Below are 16526 nucleotides of genomic sequence, written 5' to 3'. Positions count from 1 at the left end.
AACGACTTTTTTTTCCGAGCGAAACAACCTAACCCTACCCGAGCTCTGGATCGTATCAATTTGCTAATGGGCGATTGGTTGACGTAGTAGTAGTAGTAGTATTAGTTGTGGTAGTGACAGTCCTTTCTCCTGTGCTTCGTTCCCCCGCTTTCTTTCGTTTTTTCTGTGCTTTGTTTATTTGTTTTTTTCGTCTTTTATTTTGTTACGTCCGTTTTCCGTTCCTTTCTGGAGGCCCTGGTTGCTTCCATTATGTAAGCCTAATTCATTTCCCTAATGAATGAAGCAGGTAGCTCGCTACCTATTTCTCAAAAAAAAAAAAAAAACAGTATTCGATCACTAAACCTCCGTCTCCCAATCTTAACATAAAAGATTTTGATTTGATAAAAATCCTATCAAAAAATTACATTCCCACCTACAAAATTTTGAAAAAAAATAATGCCCTGCTCACAACTCTTGCTCTATAACTTTGATTCCGCGGTGTTCGAAGCCGTTTTGACATCTTCATCCTCTTCCATTGCCGTGGCAAGCTTGCTTTATCCCCGTGCCGCATCGCGTGGCCAGCCGTCGTGGCCAAATACAGCAGTCGACCTTCACGACCTCAGCAAGCACTACAACCTACTTCAGGTGCTTTTTTTTCTCTTTTAGTTTCGGTATTACGTAATGCTTTCCATTTTCCTTAATTATAGGGTAAACTTCAAATATCACGCCTGTGGTTCCGCACTTTCTCATTTTAGTACCCTATAGTTTAAAGCGTATCAAGTTAGTATCCCGTGCTTTTATTTTTTTTTTCTTTTCGTCAGCTTCTCCGTTAATATTTCATTAAATATATACAACAACTTCAGATACCCTACCTAGAATTATCGAATATTCACATTAGTACCCTTTACTTTTAACTTTATCACTAATTTAATAAAAAAAATTAGTAGAATCAGTAATACAAATATAAAAAGAAAATCATAGAATACTAAATTGATACATTTTAAACCATAAGGCACTAAAGTGAGAACATATAAAACCATATGAGTGGCATTTGAAGCTTTTCCTTAATTATTATATAATAATGGGCAGATACTACTTGGTCAGATTTCGGCTGGAAGTCTGGCCGGAGTCCAGTCGAAGGCTTCAAACATACATCAATTGTACCGGTGTTTCACCATAAAAAATTGAAATAAAATGCATGGATCATCCCTGAACTACCGAGAAATTGTAATATGTTCCTTGATCTATTGTTTAACGTTAATTCATTCACCATTGTCCCTAGCTGCATTTTCTTCAGGGAAAAAAAAAGAAAAGAAGAAAAACCTCCAACATCTTTCAAGAGTAAACCATATGAACTACCAACAAATGAGGATTTAACATAGAAAATAAACCCAACTATAGCACAGAAAAAAAAAATTTCTGCTGAGTTCAGAGACTAATCAGTTCTAGTAAATGAGTAGGGACCAAATCGGAACTATGGAAAGCATAGGGACCACGTCCAAATTCCACCCAAAAAGATGTAGGGTAATCTATAATTTAACTATGAAACCTTAGATATACAGAACAAATATTTATTGCATCCACAAATATATCCGAAAGTTACTTTTACCATAATGGAGAGGTGTACACATCTACCACTGGGAACGGAAAACAATTTATTTGTAAATAAAAGGGAAGAAGCGAAAATATGAGGCAATATGCATTCGTCAACAGTTTCAAGGGAATCTAGAGCCTTGACGGCATTCCTCCAGCAACCACAATGGTTTCTGCGGTGATGTAAGAAGCATCATCCGACGCAAGAAAAGCAGCGGCTGCAGCCATGTCTTCTGTGGTCCCTAACCTCTTCATCAAAGTTTTTTCTTCGATGCTTTTCCGCTGTACATGTTAGTTATCTTTAGAACATGGATATCGGCATAAACTAAATCCAGAAAAGTTTTTTTAAAAAAACACTTCGATAATAAAAAAAGAGCTAGGTTACTTGAAAGTACATAGGCTTCCTTGCTTGTAAATTATTTTTGATAATGGAACATCCGATTCGACGATTGCTTCCATTAGACATGATTTACAGTGTTTGAACTATTTAAAAATCAAATTTCATAATTTTCTTGACTTTCTTTGCCTAGTAAAAAAGTAGCCTCAAAATAAACGACCGNATTTATTTATTTATTATTTTTATTTATTCCGACACTTGCCGCGCCGTGGTGGGACCTACGTGTACTTCTCCAAAATTAACGTTCCGAGATACGCGGGGCTTACGAAGAAAAGGCCCAGATCGCTACTCTATTGACTTACAGCTGCATTGTGGCACCGCCTCTTCCAGCTGCGTACCGTCCCGGTATAAACTCAACCCAAAAAATACAATAATAATAATAATAATAAATAATATCAATAATAACAACAATAATATTTCAAATTAAAGACATTATTAATAATAACTCCTAACTTATCATGTAAGCAACGGACAAATACCCACCACCCTGAAAAACACCCGAGAAAACCCAAACCCCCCCTACTATAAATATGTCATCTTCATCTGCTTTAATCTTGTAAATTACATCTACACTGTTTCGTTACACAACTCAATTCCTATACTACTGAATCCTAAAAAGCCATGTCAAACGTTCCAACCTCGCTCCGCGACTCCTCCCTCACCCTCTTCCGCCTCGCCATCTCCAGCTCCGACCCCTGGCCTTTTTCTGTCTAACCATAACCACCACCTCGGAGATTCTCTCTCTTTTCTTTTTTTTTTTTTTTTTGTTTAAAGGTTGATTTTTCTTTCTTCTCTTTCGCTCGTTCTTGGCTTTCGAATCCGTTGTTGGGTCCGGGGATGCAGCAGCAGCAGCAGCAGCAGCAGCAGAGGCAAGAGGAGAGGGCAGGGATGCCGCCGAAGGGGTGCGTGGCGGTGCGGGTGGGGAGGGAGGGGGAGGAGCGGCGGCGGTTCGTGGTGTCGCTGGAGCAGCTGAGTCATCCATTGTTCGCAGAGCTTTTGGATGAAGCGGAAAGAGAGTATGGATTCGAGCAGAAGGGTGCGATCGTAATCCCGTGTCACATCGACTACTTCTGCCGGGTCCAGGGCATGATCGATCGCGATCGTCATCGCGATCATCACCACCATCACCATCACCATCATCACAGTAGCCGGCACGGTCAGCACGGGCAGCACGGGCACCTGCATCTCCCGAGGTTTGCTGGGTGTTTCAGGGCTTGATGATTGGTCGTGTACGGTTGAGTCTCGCTAGTTTAATTTATGGGTGGTGTTTTAGTTTTTCTTTTCTTTTCTTTTCTTTTCTTTTTTTTTTTTCCTTTTGTTGCTTTTAATTTGAAAGATGGAAGGTTTTTTATTTTGATTTTGATTATGATGATGACGAAGAAGAACACGAGAAGAAGTGTAAATAAAGATGCAGTTCTGTAGGATGGAAATGTTGTGCTGCTCCTATTGATTTTTTGAGATATTCTTTTAATAGTAGATTATGGGGAAAAATTGAATAAAACACGAATGAATTAATTGCTTGGAAGGATGTGATTGTTCCTTTTATTTTGTTTTATTTTCTGAGATTCTATACATCGATCTATTTGTTTAAATTTATAGATCTAATTCTTCAAGGATAATTAAATGGCTATTTTTTTTAATGGCTATTTTTTTTATTATAAAATATGTTGGAACAAGTAATCTATTCATATTTTATTTTATTTTTTTTATTATGAAAAAAATGTGTTTGGACCAACTTATCTGTTGATATTTTTTTTTCTTTATTTTGATTTGCACATTTACTCCTACAAGGATACAACTATCCTTGTTGTTATAATTTTTAGGGTAAACTTTAAATTGTCTGATTTAGTTTATTTTTATATTGTCATTCTATGGCTCAAAAAATTTTACTTTTTTGTAATTTAATTTTTAATTTATCACAAAAATTTATATAGATTAAGATAGAAAAATAAAAAATTTTAAAAAAAATTACAGAATAGAACATATAGTAAAGGGCAATTTTTTGAACTGCCATATGGTGACTAAATAAAATGAGCTAACCATAAAGACAATTTGAAACTTATTCTATTTTTTTAATATAATTATTATGAGATGATTTATCTCACTTTGAAAAGGTTACTGGCTGTATATACTATGCCGTAAACTTTGATTAAAAAATAATGTCTAAACTAAAACTAATTATAGGAGAACTTATCCTAATAGACAAGACATTTTTAGCAAGGGCCAAGTACACACTTAGGCTTAATTTGGTATTAAAATATGCTTCTACGTCCTTCGGTAGGACCATAGAAAATATATCGTAACTGACTCATCATATTATACGAAACGTACTAATCACAAAAATAAAATATTATCCTATCGTACTTTCTCATTACACGTAAAACAATCTCCCCGCAAATCCCAAACAAAACTTTAGTACTCAGACTATTTGAAGATTAATTTGATTCAAAATAATCTAAAAAAGTACTCTGGGATAAAATTGCAACTTAGCCGAGGGAGGAACGCAAAATCAGAAAATCAGAACAGAGAAAAAGAGTACTAATCACAAAAATAAACTTATCCTTTTACAAGAAACCTGTGGTAGTTGGCAAGCGTCTCTGTGCATACTTACCAATAGAAAATAAGTTTTCAACGGCTTGGCTGGTTGATCACTCTATTCCTTACGTGTGAGAGAAGAAGATGATGAGGGGAAGAGAAAAGACAAAAACAAAGGAAAAAACAGTGCTGAGAAAACACATAAAGAGTAATAGTAAATCAAATAATAATTGGTCAGTGAAATTTATCAATTAGATGAGTCATAATGATAAAAAGCGTATAAGATAATGATTCTATGAAGTTATCAACAACGAATGATAAATATAGGATTAGAAGGTTGCAGCAATAGATGTAATAAACACTCTAATCTGCGGAAATTGTTGCCTGGACCTGCAGTGTGGCCAAGCGAATATACCCTCATCAGGTAAACAGACGAGTTATTAACCAAATGCTACATGAGAATATAATTCAAAATATTACTGATGAGTCAATCTTGGTGTACTAAGATGGTTGCTGATGATTGGTTTAGTTTTTCATAGTTTGATCGACATATATTGATTGCCTCTATATTAAAATCACCAAGAGTTGGCAATCAAGTAAGTACAGGAAAAAAAAAGAAGATAATTTTACACATAATTGGTGAAAATAATACAAATAATAGTACAAATTAACTTGCATTAATGCGACAGCAATTGTACATCACCTTACTAAACCCCACTAAATTGTTGACAGTGGGGAAAGCAACACTACACTTTCTCTGCAAATTTCTCTGTCACCAACCTATCTCACACAAGCCTTCTAATAAAACCTTTATTTCTACAGGGTGTCAAAAGAATCAGATGCTTCAAAAGTAGTATTAAAATAAGCTAGAAAAAGGGCAAGAGAGAAAAAGGGGATAGTAACTAGTAAGCCAACTTAGCAGTGGATATATAATAATAGTAAGTAAAATACTTGCTACTGTTCTGTGGAGGGCTCACCAGTCCAGTAAGTCTTAGATGCCACAAGGATCTTCTCGGGATTGAAGGGTCCACTTTCGTGGTCGAAGATCCGACTCTTCCATCTCATCCCATCTGTTATTGCCTGAACTTTTGTGAGGACCTCTACTGTGTCACGAATTATTGCTGTTCCCTCGGGCCTCAATAGCCTATCCATCTCCAAGAGAATGTATGTTATGTCACACCTGCGGTCACAAAATATTATGCAGTTCAATGTACTAATCCAACTTGTTAATGCCATAAAAACATATATAGTTTCATGCATCTCTGGTTCTTTCTCTGGATTACGGAAGTGAAAATCAGCACTACATACAAAAAAAAAAAAGTAAAAATGAGAATCCACTGTTACCTGTAGTCTTCAACTTTTCAGGGTTTGCAATAAGTTTAAGATTATCAGCACCACAGGTGTATCCCAATTAAGTGTAAAATTGTAAACGGATTTCCAATAGTGCTTACAAAAAAACTGAGAGAACTTAAAGCCTTTTTGTGTAGTATATATTCTGAAAAGGTATTATGAAATTCAGCAGGATAATCAGAAAACAGCTTACAAATGTTCTGGAAAACTACTACTATGGTTAAGTTGCAGTTCATCTTCCTCTTCAAGGCTAATCAGAAGCATCATTTTCTGAGCTAGTTATGAAATTTAAACTACAAACAGAAGCTACAGCAAAAATAATAATTGACCCTTTATTTTACCTGTCCTGATAAATGCTAAACACCCCATCAGCATGAATGAGATCATAAGTCCTAGGATATGTTGAGAATGCTTCGCACCAGTCCTGGTATGTGCCAATGAATCCACGCTCGTAGATAACACCAAGTGTGTCATGCTCCGAATTTGCAGGAACCACATTCATTACCCAAACAGGATAATTCATCATAGCCGCAGCGAACCCACCTAAGTTGGCATTCATGTCTATCACATTCCTGTATCGCCCTTGAGACAAAGGTGGAATGACCTGCTTGTAGAGCGCCAACCTCTGACTCCACATCTTGTTATCTTCTTCAAAAAATTTTACATTTATTCCAGGGATTGAATTGCGCCTTATTCTTGGTGGGACAGAAAATGCCCTATCAGGCCATTTTGCTAATTCTCCGCCAGCAACTTCTTCCTCATTGTTCACTTCGGGTAATGGGGTTATGCAGGCCTCCATTTTCTTGTACCTGCAGACACCATAAAACCATAAATAGGTAAGTAGTTTGTTGATTTTTTGTTAATTATTCATAACAGTTTATGAAGGAACAATGAAATTTCTTTCAATTTAAGTTCAAAATGTAAAGAAATCATTTAAGAATAGAAAATCTTACAGTAGCTACATGACATTTAAACTTATGATTCTGGTACCTAAGTTATTACAGCTAATTTAGTTTCAGAAAACTCCCAAGTTTTTTTTAATACTTTGATAGTTTCTAAGAAAAAACTTTAGAATATTACGTCCAGTACAGAGTATTCCGCCAGGTTACAGGAAATACTGTAAAAAAAAGGTTAAAAAGTACCATGATGTTCTGGCAGAGAGACACTTTAAAGTCAAATCAATTATAAGGTTAGATAGTAAAACTAGAATTTTAAAAGTTGAATTGTCTCGGTATGTTTTTACCTTCAAATTTTATTAAAATTGTTCTTTAGTTACATGCAATAGTTTTCATACCAGGCAGCATCAGCATTTTCATTCTTGCAAATGTGTGGGGTCTTGTAGATGTTTCTGCTCGTAATGCACTCCATGTGGTTGAATGGCTTTTGCCAAATTGCAAGATCCTCCTTCTCAATCACTTTCTTCCAGCATAAACGCTTTGCAACATCTTCAATCTTATCTTGCTCTTCCTTGAGATCTTCTTTTGTTCTCTCCCAACCAATGTAATACTTCTTCCAGTTGATTGGAGGGCCTGAGAGGATCCAGTAGCCTCCCGGTCGTAAAACTCTATCAACTTCCGTCAGATAAAGACCATCTGTAGACAGGAAAAAAAAAAGAACATTAGTGCACTATGCAATATGATACCATTCCAAGCTTTCAAACTATCCCCCCAAGATACTAGAAGCAGTGAAAAATTAAAAAAAAAAAACCCAAAAAAGCAAATGCTAATTAAGATTAAACTTAAAAAGACCTTCTGGTATAGCCCAATTTTACTTCACTACATTGTTTGAGTTGTATCACTACATGTCGATGGTTGGTATGCTTGTTGGTAGCTATTGTCAATGGGGTTAATACAAGCATGGAATAATCACATGGCTCGTTAAAGCTGCTATATGATTGTCATGAGCCTAATTCTCATGGCATTTTAACAGGCAACTAGAATAACAACCAGAAGGAGATAAAATGTCCCCATCCGAATCAAGAGATATTAGAGCGCACTCGAGCAATACCACACCCTTCTGCTAATTAATCGCTGGCATATCTGGAACAAAAACCACATGGGACGTAGCAGAATAGTGGATATTTAGTTGGTTGTGATTAATGCAGCCAATTTCAAATCAGCAAAGCATTAGATTCTGATAGCGTTGGTATTGTTTGCTTACCATAAGCATACCAAGGGATTAGACAGCGCGAGCAATGAGCCATATCGAAGGCCCTTGCTGGATACGGGATCCTTTGTGTCGCCATCACTCCAAGCATGGCGGGAACTCCACGCTCCAAAGCAAACTGTACTTGTGCCTCATGCGTGTCCCTTGGCGCGAAAGACATTGTTACAATGTCCCTGTTCAGAAGATAGGCACCCCAACTCGCAACCTACGCACAAATAAAGGAAATCACCTCAGAAAATCCATTAACCAATTCAACGAGATCATATTGACACAAACCTACAGACCCTACCTAGAAACTATAAGCCAATTTCAATGCCCGAACAATAACACATTTTGAAATTGGTACCTAAACTAAAACAATTCTAATTTTAGATTTAAGCACATTTCTATTACAACTTCACTTGCAACTATTTTGACGAAATATTACACAATCTAACACAATATACTTCGACTATTTACAGAAACAGTGGACACTGATAGTAGCTTGACGCAAATTTTCGAATTCTACGATTGAAAACAATGAAGGTTCGATAATCGATCAGAGTTTTCAAAGTTCAAGTACTCAATATTATCGGACCATAAAAGATCAAACAAAGTAGAAAAAAAAAGGGATAGAAATAATTCTTACACCGCAACCCGTATCGAGCGCAGTTCGAATACTCCCATCCGTCAACGGCACGAGCGCATTGATATCGTCAATGTAGGCATTGGCGCCGCGGGGGAACATCGTCCCGCCGCCGGGGAAGCGAAACCGATCGCCCTCAACCCGGATCCAATTCTGAACGGCCTTCTCTATGCTGAGCTCCTTGTGGGGGATGTTACCGTACCAAGCGTAGTCCCTGCTCATCGGCCACTTGAACGGCGCCTTGTACCCGGACGGCGCCGGGACGAGGCACCGCACGAGCTCGTCCGCGGCGGGGCAATGGCGCTCGCGGTACACGAGCATGGCGCGCTCGAAGCGCCGCCCCCGCGGCGCGTCCTGGCACGGCGTGTACTCGCTGAAGTTGAGCGCGCACGGCGGGAACGCCTCCGCCGCGGCCCCCGCCGCCGCCGCGCCGGCGGCGGAGGAGGCGTCGGCGGCGCTCGCGCGGTGGTGCCCCTCGAAGTCGAGCGCGGCGCCGCCCCATGAGGGCGCGGTGGAGGTGGACGGGGGGAGGGAGGAGGCAGCGTCGCTGCAGCCGAGCTTGGAGAGGTTAGGGTTAGGATTAGGGTTAAGGTTTGGGACACCGGCGTTTTGGTACGCGCCGAGGATGTAGAAGAGGATGCAGAGGGCGCTGGTGCCGAGGATGTGGGTTAAGCTCTGCTTCTTCGATTCCGAGGGTTGGTGAATTTTGGGGGAGTCGGGGTACTCTTTTGCCATTTTGCTGTTGTGCCTGTACATACTCAAATAGAATTACTCATTTCAATTTTTTAAATTATTATTTTCATGAGAGTTGTGCCCGAATGTTTCTAATAGCACTAAAAATTATCATTAGTACTTATAAGCTTTTTTGAATTTTGAGTCCTCTAAAATTTCCGTAACAGTTGATTAAAAAAATATAATTCAAAGAGTAAAAATGGTCAAAGTGGTAAATTTAGTTATGTCGACTTTTTTTTATAAAATAGAAAAAACTTCAAACACAATTTCTATAGTTTTATATTTTTTTTTATTTTAGTACTTTATAATTTAAAGTGCATCAATTTAGTATCCATGATTTTATTTTTTTTTTTTTTATTATTTTCTCTACTAAATTTTTTCGTTAAATCAGTGACAAAGTTAAAACAAAAATATAGTAAAATAAATATTTGATAAACCTAGATAGGGTATCGGACTTTTTTTGTACATAATTTAACGAAATATTAATCGATGAGCTGATGAGAAAAGAGAAAAATGAAACGTATTAAATTGATACATTTAAACAGGGTACTAAAGTGAGAAAGTGCGAAACCACATGTGTGGTATTTAAAGTTACCTTATAAAATAAGATTTCGCTTCGTATTATTATTTTTTTTTACAATTTTTAAATACTAATTTTATATAGTTTAATATATCGGCAGAACAACATTTTATTGTATCATTACTAGTTATCTTAGCTTTCTAATTAAATAATCAATGATAGTTTTTTTAAAAACAATTATCTTTAAAAGCAAAAAAAAAATTACTTTTTATAGCCAAATAAATATTTTGGATGCAAAAATCACGGGCAATCCACTAAGTTTCATTTGAAAAAAAGAAATAAAAAGATAAGAATATCAAACTAAATCTAAGCATGCATGCAAATTTATCTGCTTTAAACACTTATTTGACTAACAAAATTTTAAATTTTATTAATCATTAATAATTGATAGTTGGCAAAATTGTCAATCATAAGAAACTTTTAACTAACGCAATTTAGAAAAATAACTAACACAATTTAGAGTCTCTCCTTTTTTTTTTTTTGAGGTTAAGAATATGAATAGGAAGGACTCAATATAGATCAACTACCAGTTGATGAGTTGAAATGGTTTTTATAAATCACAAGTTGCAACTAAATTTACTCCCAGCTCCATTAAAAAAATAAAGACACCCTGAAATCTATCTTCTTTAAACAATAAATTAAAAAAAAAAGATTAAAAAAAAGTTAGTGGGAAGTTCTCTTGTTTACAATAAACAAAAAAAAAAAAGGTAAAATACTTAATTAGGAAACAGGACAAAGAAATGTAAAACATACCTGAACCAGTTGCTTTCCCACCTTTCTACTTCTCTTTTACTTCAATATTTTTTTTAATCTTTATTTTTTTAACTTTCTTGCACTTAAATCGCTATCTTATCATGCATTACTTGTTCTTAACAAAAGACGGGGGGATTAAACTCTGATCATATTTGTTCTTGTTTCGCTAAAACTCTATTGGATTTGCGCGACACATTTATTTATTATTTTTTCATATGTTTTCTCCTTCTTTTTTTTTCTTTTCTTTTCTCCTTTGTGATGTTGCTTAATTTTCTTTCTTATTTCCTGATTTTATTTTTTGAAAAATTTGATTGGCTACAGTGGTTGGTGGGGAATTGGTCTAAGGAGAAGCTCTACAAAAGTCGCGGAATGAGGATAACGTGGAGATAAACCAACCTCTAATGCTCTGAATTTAGGTGCTATCACTGATTTAGAGTTAATTAATAAATTAAAAGATTGCATATGATTTTGTTAATAGTATCCAACGATTCATTTATTTACATGAAAATGAAAAGCATGGAAATGGATATTATTTAATTAGAAGGGATAATTTCATACAGCTACATGTAAACATATCGAATAGTTGATATATCCCTATAAAATTTAAGTTTGCAGATTTATCCCTTCAAAAGTTCAGTGATGCTTATATTTGTTTCTCTTGTTTGTTATCGTTAACTAATTATTTATTTTTTTAAATAAGATAAATAAAATATTATTTTTGCTATTCAAAATATATCCTTCCAAAGGTCTTAGAATCGTGCAAAAATGTCCTTCCAAAAAAAATTCTCAATAGTCATTTTTTTCCTTTGTAAAAACTTACGCAATCTACCATGTTACAAACTCTTCAATCTCTAACTCTTCTCTCACTTCTTTTCTTTTTTACATATCAATTATTAATTCTCTGACGTTTGACACGGTGAAGCGACAATGTAGTAGATGAAAGAGAATTAGAAAACCATATTTATGAATTTGAAACTAGCATGAAGGAGAGAGAGAGAAAAAGAGGAAGAAGAATTTTCATTGCTAGAATTTTGATCGAACTACGGTTTTAATTAAGAGAAAAAGGTATAATATCAGACGTGTAAAAAGATCAATTTACCTCCCTCACTATCTAAGGTTAAGTATTTTTTCTATTGTTAACTATATTTTTCTAAAGGATACTAACAGTAAGAGTATATTTAGTACCTTCAGAATTTTTGGAGGAATAAATTTGAAACTTATGTTTAGGCCTTGTTTGGATGCATGATTTTGTTCGGTATTTTTTTTTATTAACTTAAGAAGAATATAGTTTTTGGTAGATGAAAAGTGTGATTAAATATATATAATAGATATCAAATTCAGTTTTCAATTTTTTTTTTTTGCAAATAAGATAAATCATATCACATGTGAAATATGTTATCCTTAATCTCCTGCCTTCAATTACACAATAAAATTTTCATGTCAAATAAGGACCGTATGGCTAGTTAATTAATTGCTCTCAAATTAAGAGAGGAGAGAGGCGAGAGAGAGTTAGTGAGTTGAGTGAATCTAGTGTATAGGTGCATATGAAGGGTTGTCTTTTAGGTTTATAAAAAACGAGAGAAAAGTAGAAAAGATTCAGAAAAAGGACTTGAGTTGTAGCTACTTTATTGCAGAAGAGAAATCAGATGTAATTTCTTTTTATTTAATGAATCTTATTTTACCCGTATATTTTTTGTTTTAGTTTTTCTCTTTTTTGTGATTGTATCAACTTTTACTGAGAAGACGGATTTATGGTAAAAACTCAATTCGACGCTTCCGTTGCGGAACCCCAACAATCGGTACCGAATCCACAGCAGTCGATATCGAAACAGGTTGCGGATTCTCAAGATCCGGTACCGACGCGAGTACCGAATTCCCAACACTATTAAATAAACAATAACTATCAGAATCAATAAATCTTATTCCGACTTCATAATCTAAAATAGGTGAAAGGGTAAACTTTAAATTGCTCCTCCGTGGTTTAGCTCGTTTACTAACCACCCTGTGGTTCAAAAAATTTTCACTTTGGCTCAAAGGTTTTAAATTTTATTTTACCGAAACATTCTACATGAAATAGGCTTATAAAGTAAAAAAGATCACAAGGTTGCAAAGTGAAAACTACACTAAATCACGTGAGGGCAAAGTGCAATTTTTTAAATTACAAGATGACAATTTAAAATAACATAAACCAATGGAAGGGCAAAGTAAAATTTTTTGTACGACGGAGTGGTAAAAATAATAATAATAAACCTATGGGAGAGACAATTTGAAGTTTACCCTAAATTTAAAGTTTTAAGATACTGACATAATTGCACTCAATCATCAGTAATTAAGGACGAAGTCTACTATGTAATACTTACACTATATCATCAATAATCAACCAATTATAACTTTTTTTAAGAGAAAAATATAGCAAAAATATTTTTCTAATAATATGGCTAGATGGATGAATCTAAAAAAGACAATATAATTAGTGAAAATTCTATATCAGTAATATAATCATTACATTCTAAACTTTTTCCGCAATATGGCCAATCTGATGATGTGAGAGTTGTTGTCCCGCAGCAAACAAAACTCCACCCTCGCATGCTTTGACTCGGAGAAATTCCAGTGAATGAAACAGGGCAGGTACTGTGCTGCTATTGATCGCAGCGTGAGTGATTCTACGATTTAATGCTGTGGTGGCTCCAAAAATAAAATGGTCACGATCGTTTTCGCAACGGATGATGACTTTCGTTAGCAGGTCCTCCACGGTACACCGACGTTTACTCAGATTCAACGTATACCCGAATATTAGGGGTCAACCGTTTCCCACTAGCACAGCGACCGAGCCATGTATAGACCCAACGGGGTCACAACCCCTCTCAACTTTTCAGTATTTACACCGTTCGTTTCTAAAGCGAGTGGTAAAGAGCTTGATAATTGATACCCGAGATTTTAAGTTTGAATTCTAATTTATTTATACTTCCAGCTAAGTTTATTTCTAAATAAAATAAACAAAGCGAGTAGCGTGCTACCTATCTCTCTCAAAAAAAAAAAAACTTTTCAGTATTTACTATATAATTCTAGCTTATAAATTTTAGTTAATTTTTAAATATAAGCCTATAATTCGTAATAGTGCTAATATGGAGCTCTCTCTCTTCTTATGTATTTTATAGGTGAAAATATACTAAGAATCTCTTAATTATAGTGCATTTTAAAATAAATCCTTCTAACTTTAAATATTTTATTTATACATTTTTAATTTTCTAATTATTTTTGATAAGCTAATTTATTTAACTAAATAAAATAGTATGCTAAATTTAATAGCTCTACTAAATATTAGTCATTGGTTGTTATTATTTTATTAACAAAAATTTAAAAAAATAAATTCCAACTAAATTACTATTAGATTTAACAAAATTCTTAAGTTATTTGAACGGCATGATACAATTAAAAAAATTAGAATTAAGCAAGTGTAAATTAAAAAAATAAATTTAATATTTTTTTTGAGCTCAAAAAGTTCTTTACTAAGATCTCATTAAGAAAGTTTGGTGAGTTATGTAATTTGTCAAACATGTAAGTTATAAAGACTTATCCAAGAGTATACTAGTAAAATCGAAATGAGGCATTAAAGCTAATAAACACGTTCATGACGTAGTAAAATAGGTTATCAATTAAACTTTATACTAAAGGAGAAACCAAACGACGTCCCTCCGCCACGTCGTCATTTTTTCATATGAGTTTTCACATGGCCTCTCTTTCTTTTCACATGGTCCCATACGAACTCTATATCCATAGGCCATGTACTTGCTTATTTTATATCTCCTCTCTCTTCCCTCTCTCTCTATATTTATTTCTATCCCAACATACACACACATGGGCTCACATAGCCTCTTGTCCAGGGGGCATGTATTTGCTCTCCAATTAAAATTGTCAACTCTCCTCTCTCTCTCTTTCCTCTCTCTCTATATTTTTTCGTAACCCAAGACACACACACACAAAGAAATTCAGGAAGGAAAAAAAAAAAGAGAGTGAAGCAGAAATATGGTGGTTAAGAGAAACAGAACATTTGTTTGCTGTCTTTTTTTCCCTCTTCTTTCCTAATTATTTTATACTGTTTTTTCCATTACCGAGTTGCTTAAATTTTATTTCCTTTCGGAAAAAATTTTTCACTAAATTTGTTTTGATTTTATGTAGTAAAAGACTTCATCGAAAAACGACGCTCTGTTGTGAAACCGCGTCACCTGTTTTTTTTAAATTTGAAGTTCTAGTTATTCTAATTATTTTACGCTGCTTTAATATTGCCAGGCTGCTTTACATTTTAGTTTTTTCAGATGAAATTTTTCGCTAAATTTGTTTTGATTTTGGTGAAGAAAAAGAGTTCGTCAAAAAATGTTGTTCCGTCATAAAGTTGCATCGCCTATTTTTTTCTAAATCTAAAGTTTTCGTTACTATGAATATTTTATATTGTGTCTTCTAATTTTTTTGCCACAGTTGGCATTTCATTTTTTTTTTCTCTTCTCTTCCTGCAGAATGTGAAGAGTCAGTTTACATACTCGGGGAGGTTAGAAGCGCACCCAAGTGAATATCTGCCGTAAATTGTAGAGCGATCTCATCTGAAAAAAACTTTGGATCGGCATAACCGGTATGAAAATTGAATATCAAGTTTGCAACAGCCGTGACATACTTGAATTCGGAGATGAACTTAAACTCTAAAAACCAATATGATATATGCCGAGAGCTGACTTGACCAGATAAATAAAAAAATATCAATGAGTCTCTATACTTGCAATGCACTCAGACTCAATGATAAACCAACTTGTTCATACTTATGCAGTTCGAATACTAGAGAAAAGCTAGGCAAGATTAACACCCGCAAGAAATCAAATGAAACAGATAGGCTATAATCTGAAAATTGTTTTACCAATTATATTTGCATTATAAATGACATTATATCATATTAGATTATATGTATTATGTATTTAGTTATCTTATATAATGTGAATGTTATATGTATCTCTATATTTCTTAATAAATAAATATTTTATAATATTTTTTAATAAATAAATATAATAAGATAATTATCTTATTATCTTTTTGTGTTATTAGCTCCCGCCGCAAAGTGCGGGCCATTACACTAGTATTAGCAATATTTTGAATGTATCTTGCTGCTGGTAAACACCGAGCTCGTCCTATGTGCTGCGCACAGGTTGTATAGAAACCGTGCCCCCACTCTATGAGACTCGTAGGTTCAAAATTACTTTTGATGAAACATTATCAGGAGGGACAATTTGATATAATTTTTAAAATTTTAAAAGGACATTGGTGATATTATAAACCCTTGAAAAATATTTACCAAGAGGATAATTGTGGAACAGAAATTATTCCACTATATCCTAACTACTATTAGTTCTTTTTCTAAGAATGTTTCGAGGATTTAAATATCCATCGGTACAGGTCATATCCACCGTACGGTATCGTGTCAACAAGATGTCTATATGATATAATCTCTGTATCGATGGTATAACTCGTAAGTAATTTTCTCAACAAATTTTAAAAAATTTAATAAAAAATTATAATAAATAGTTAAAATATTTTGTTGCTAAAGAAAATAAATATTTCATACCATTATATGTCGGCACATATATTTTTGTTGTGATCGATGTATATCGGCACGATCCGATGCACACAGTATCGTACCGTATTAATAAGTTTCTAGCATAATTCCGCGCCACACGCTTAAATTCGTGATATGTTCTTTGAAAATGAGTGAACACCTTTTTACATATTTTCTTCCTAATTGCCATACTTTTCAAGCTCGGAGACCTCCAATA

The 16526-nt window shown here is 34.7% G+C and overlaps 2 protein-coding genes across 3 annotated transcripts; one reads left to right on the top strand and one right to left on the bottom strand.

The window, feature by feature from the left end:
• On the top strand, nucleotides 2479-3514 carry LOC109707017 (auxin-responsive protein SAUR32-like). Its single transcript, XM_020228057.1, has one exon. The coding sequence runs from the start codon at nucleotides 2807-2809 to the stop codon at nucleotides 3185-3187; it is 381 nt and encodes a 126-aa protein (XP_020083646.1). The 5' UTR covers nucleotides 2479-2806; the 3' UTR covers nucleotides 3188-3514.
• On the bottom strand, nucleotides 5044-10962 carry LOC109707016 (probable methyltransferase PMT17). 2 transcript variants are annotated; one of them, XM_020228055.1, is made up of 6 exons: nucleotides 10711-10962; nucleotides 8649-9393; nucleotides 8015-8225; nucleotides 7149-7446; nucleotides 6196-6663; nucleotides 5459-5684 (listed from the first exon to the last, which is right to left on the bottom strand). In XM_020228055.1, exons 2-6 carry the CDS (start codon nucleotides 9378-9380, stop codon nucleotides 5459-5461), a joined length of 1935 nt encoding a protein of 644 aa, XP_020083644.1. In that variant the 5' UTR covers nucleotides 9381-9393; nucleotides 10711-10962. The 2 variants fall into 2 exon arrangements, with proteins under 2 accessions (XP_020083645.1, XP_020083644.1); XM_020228056.1 differs by lacking the exon at nucleotides 10711-10962 and having other exon boundaries at nucleotides 5044-5684; nucleotides 8649-9380.

The sequence above is a fragment of the Ananas comosus genome, linkage group 3, assembly GCF_001540865.1.
Source record: "Ananas comosus cultivar F153 linkage group 3, ASM154086v1, whole genome shotgun sequence".
Classification (NCBI taxonomy): Eukaryota; Viridiplantae; Streptophyta; class Magnoliopsida; order Poales; family Bromeliaceae; genus Ananas; species Ananas comosus.
Note: the sequence above shows the minus strand (reverse complement) of the source record. Positions and strands in the feature narration are given on the sequence as shown.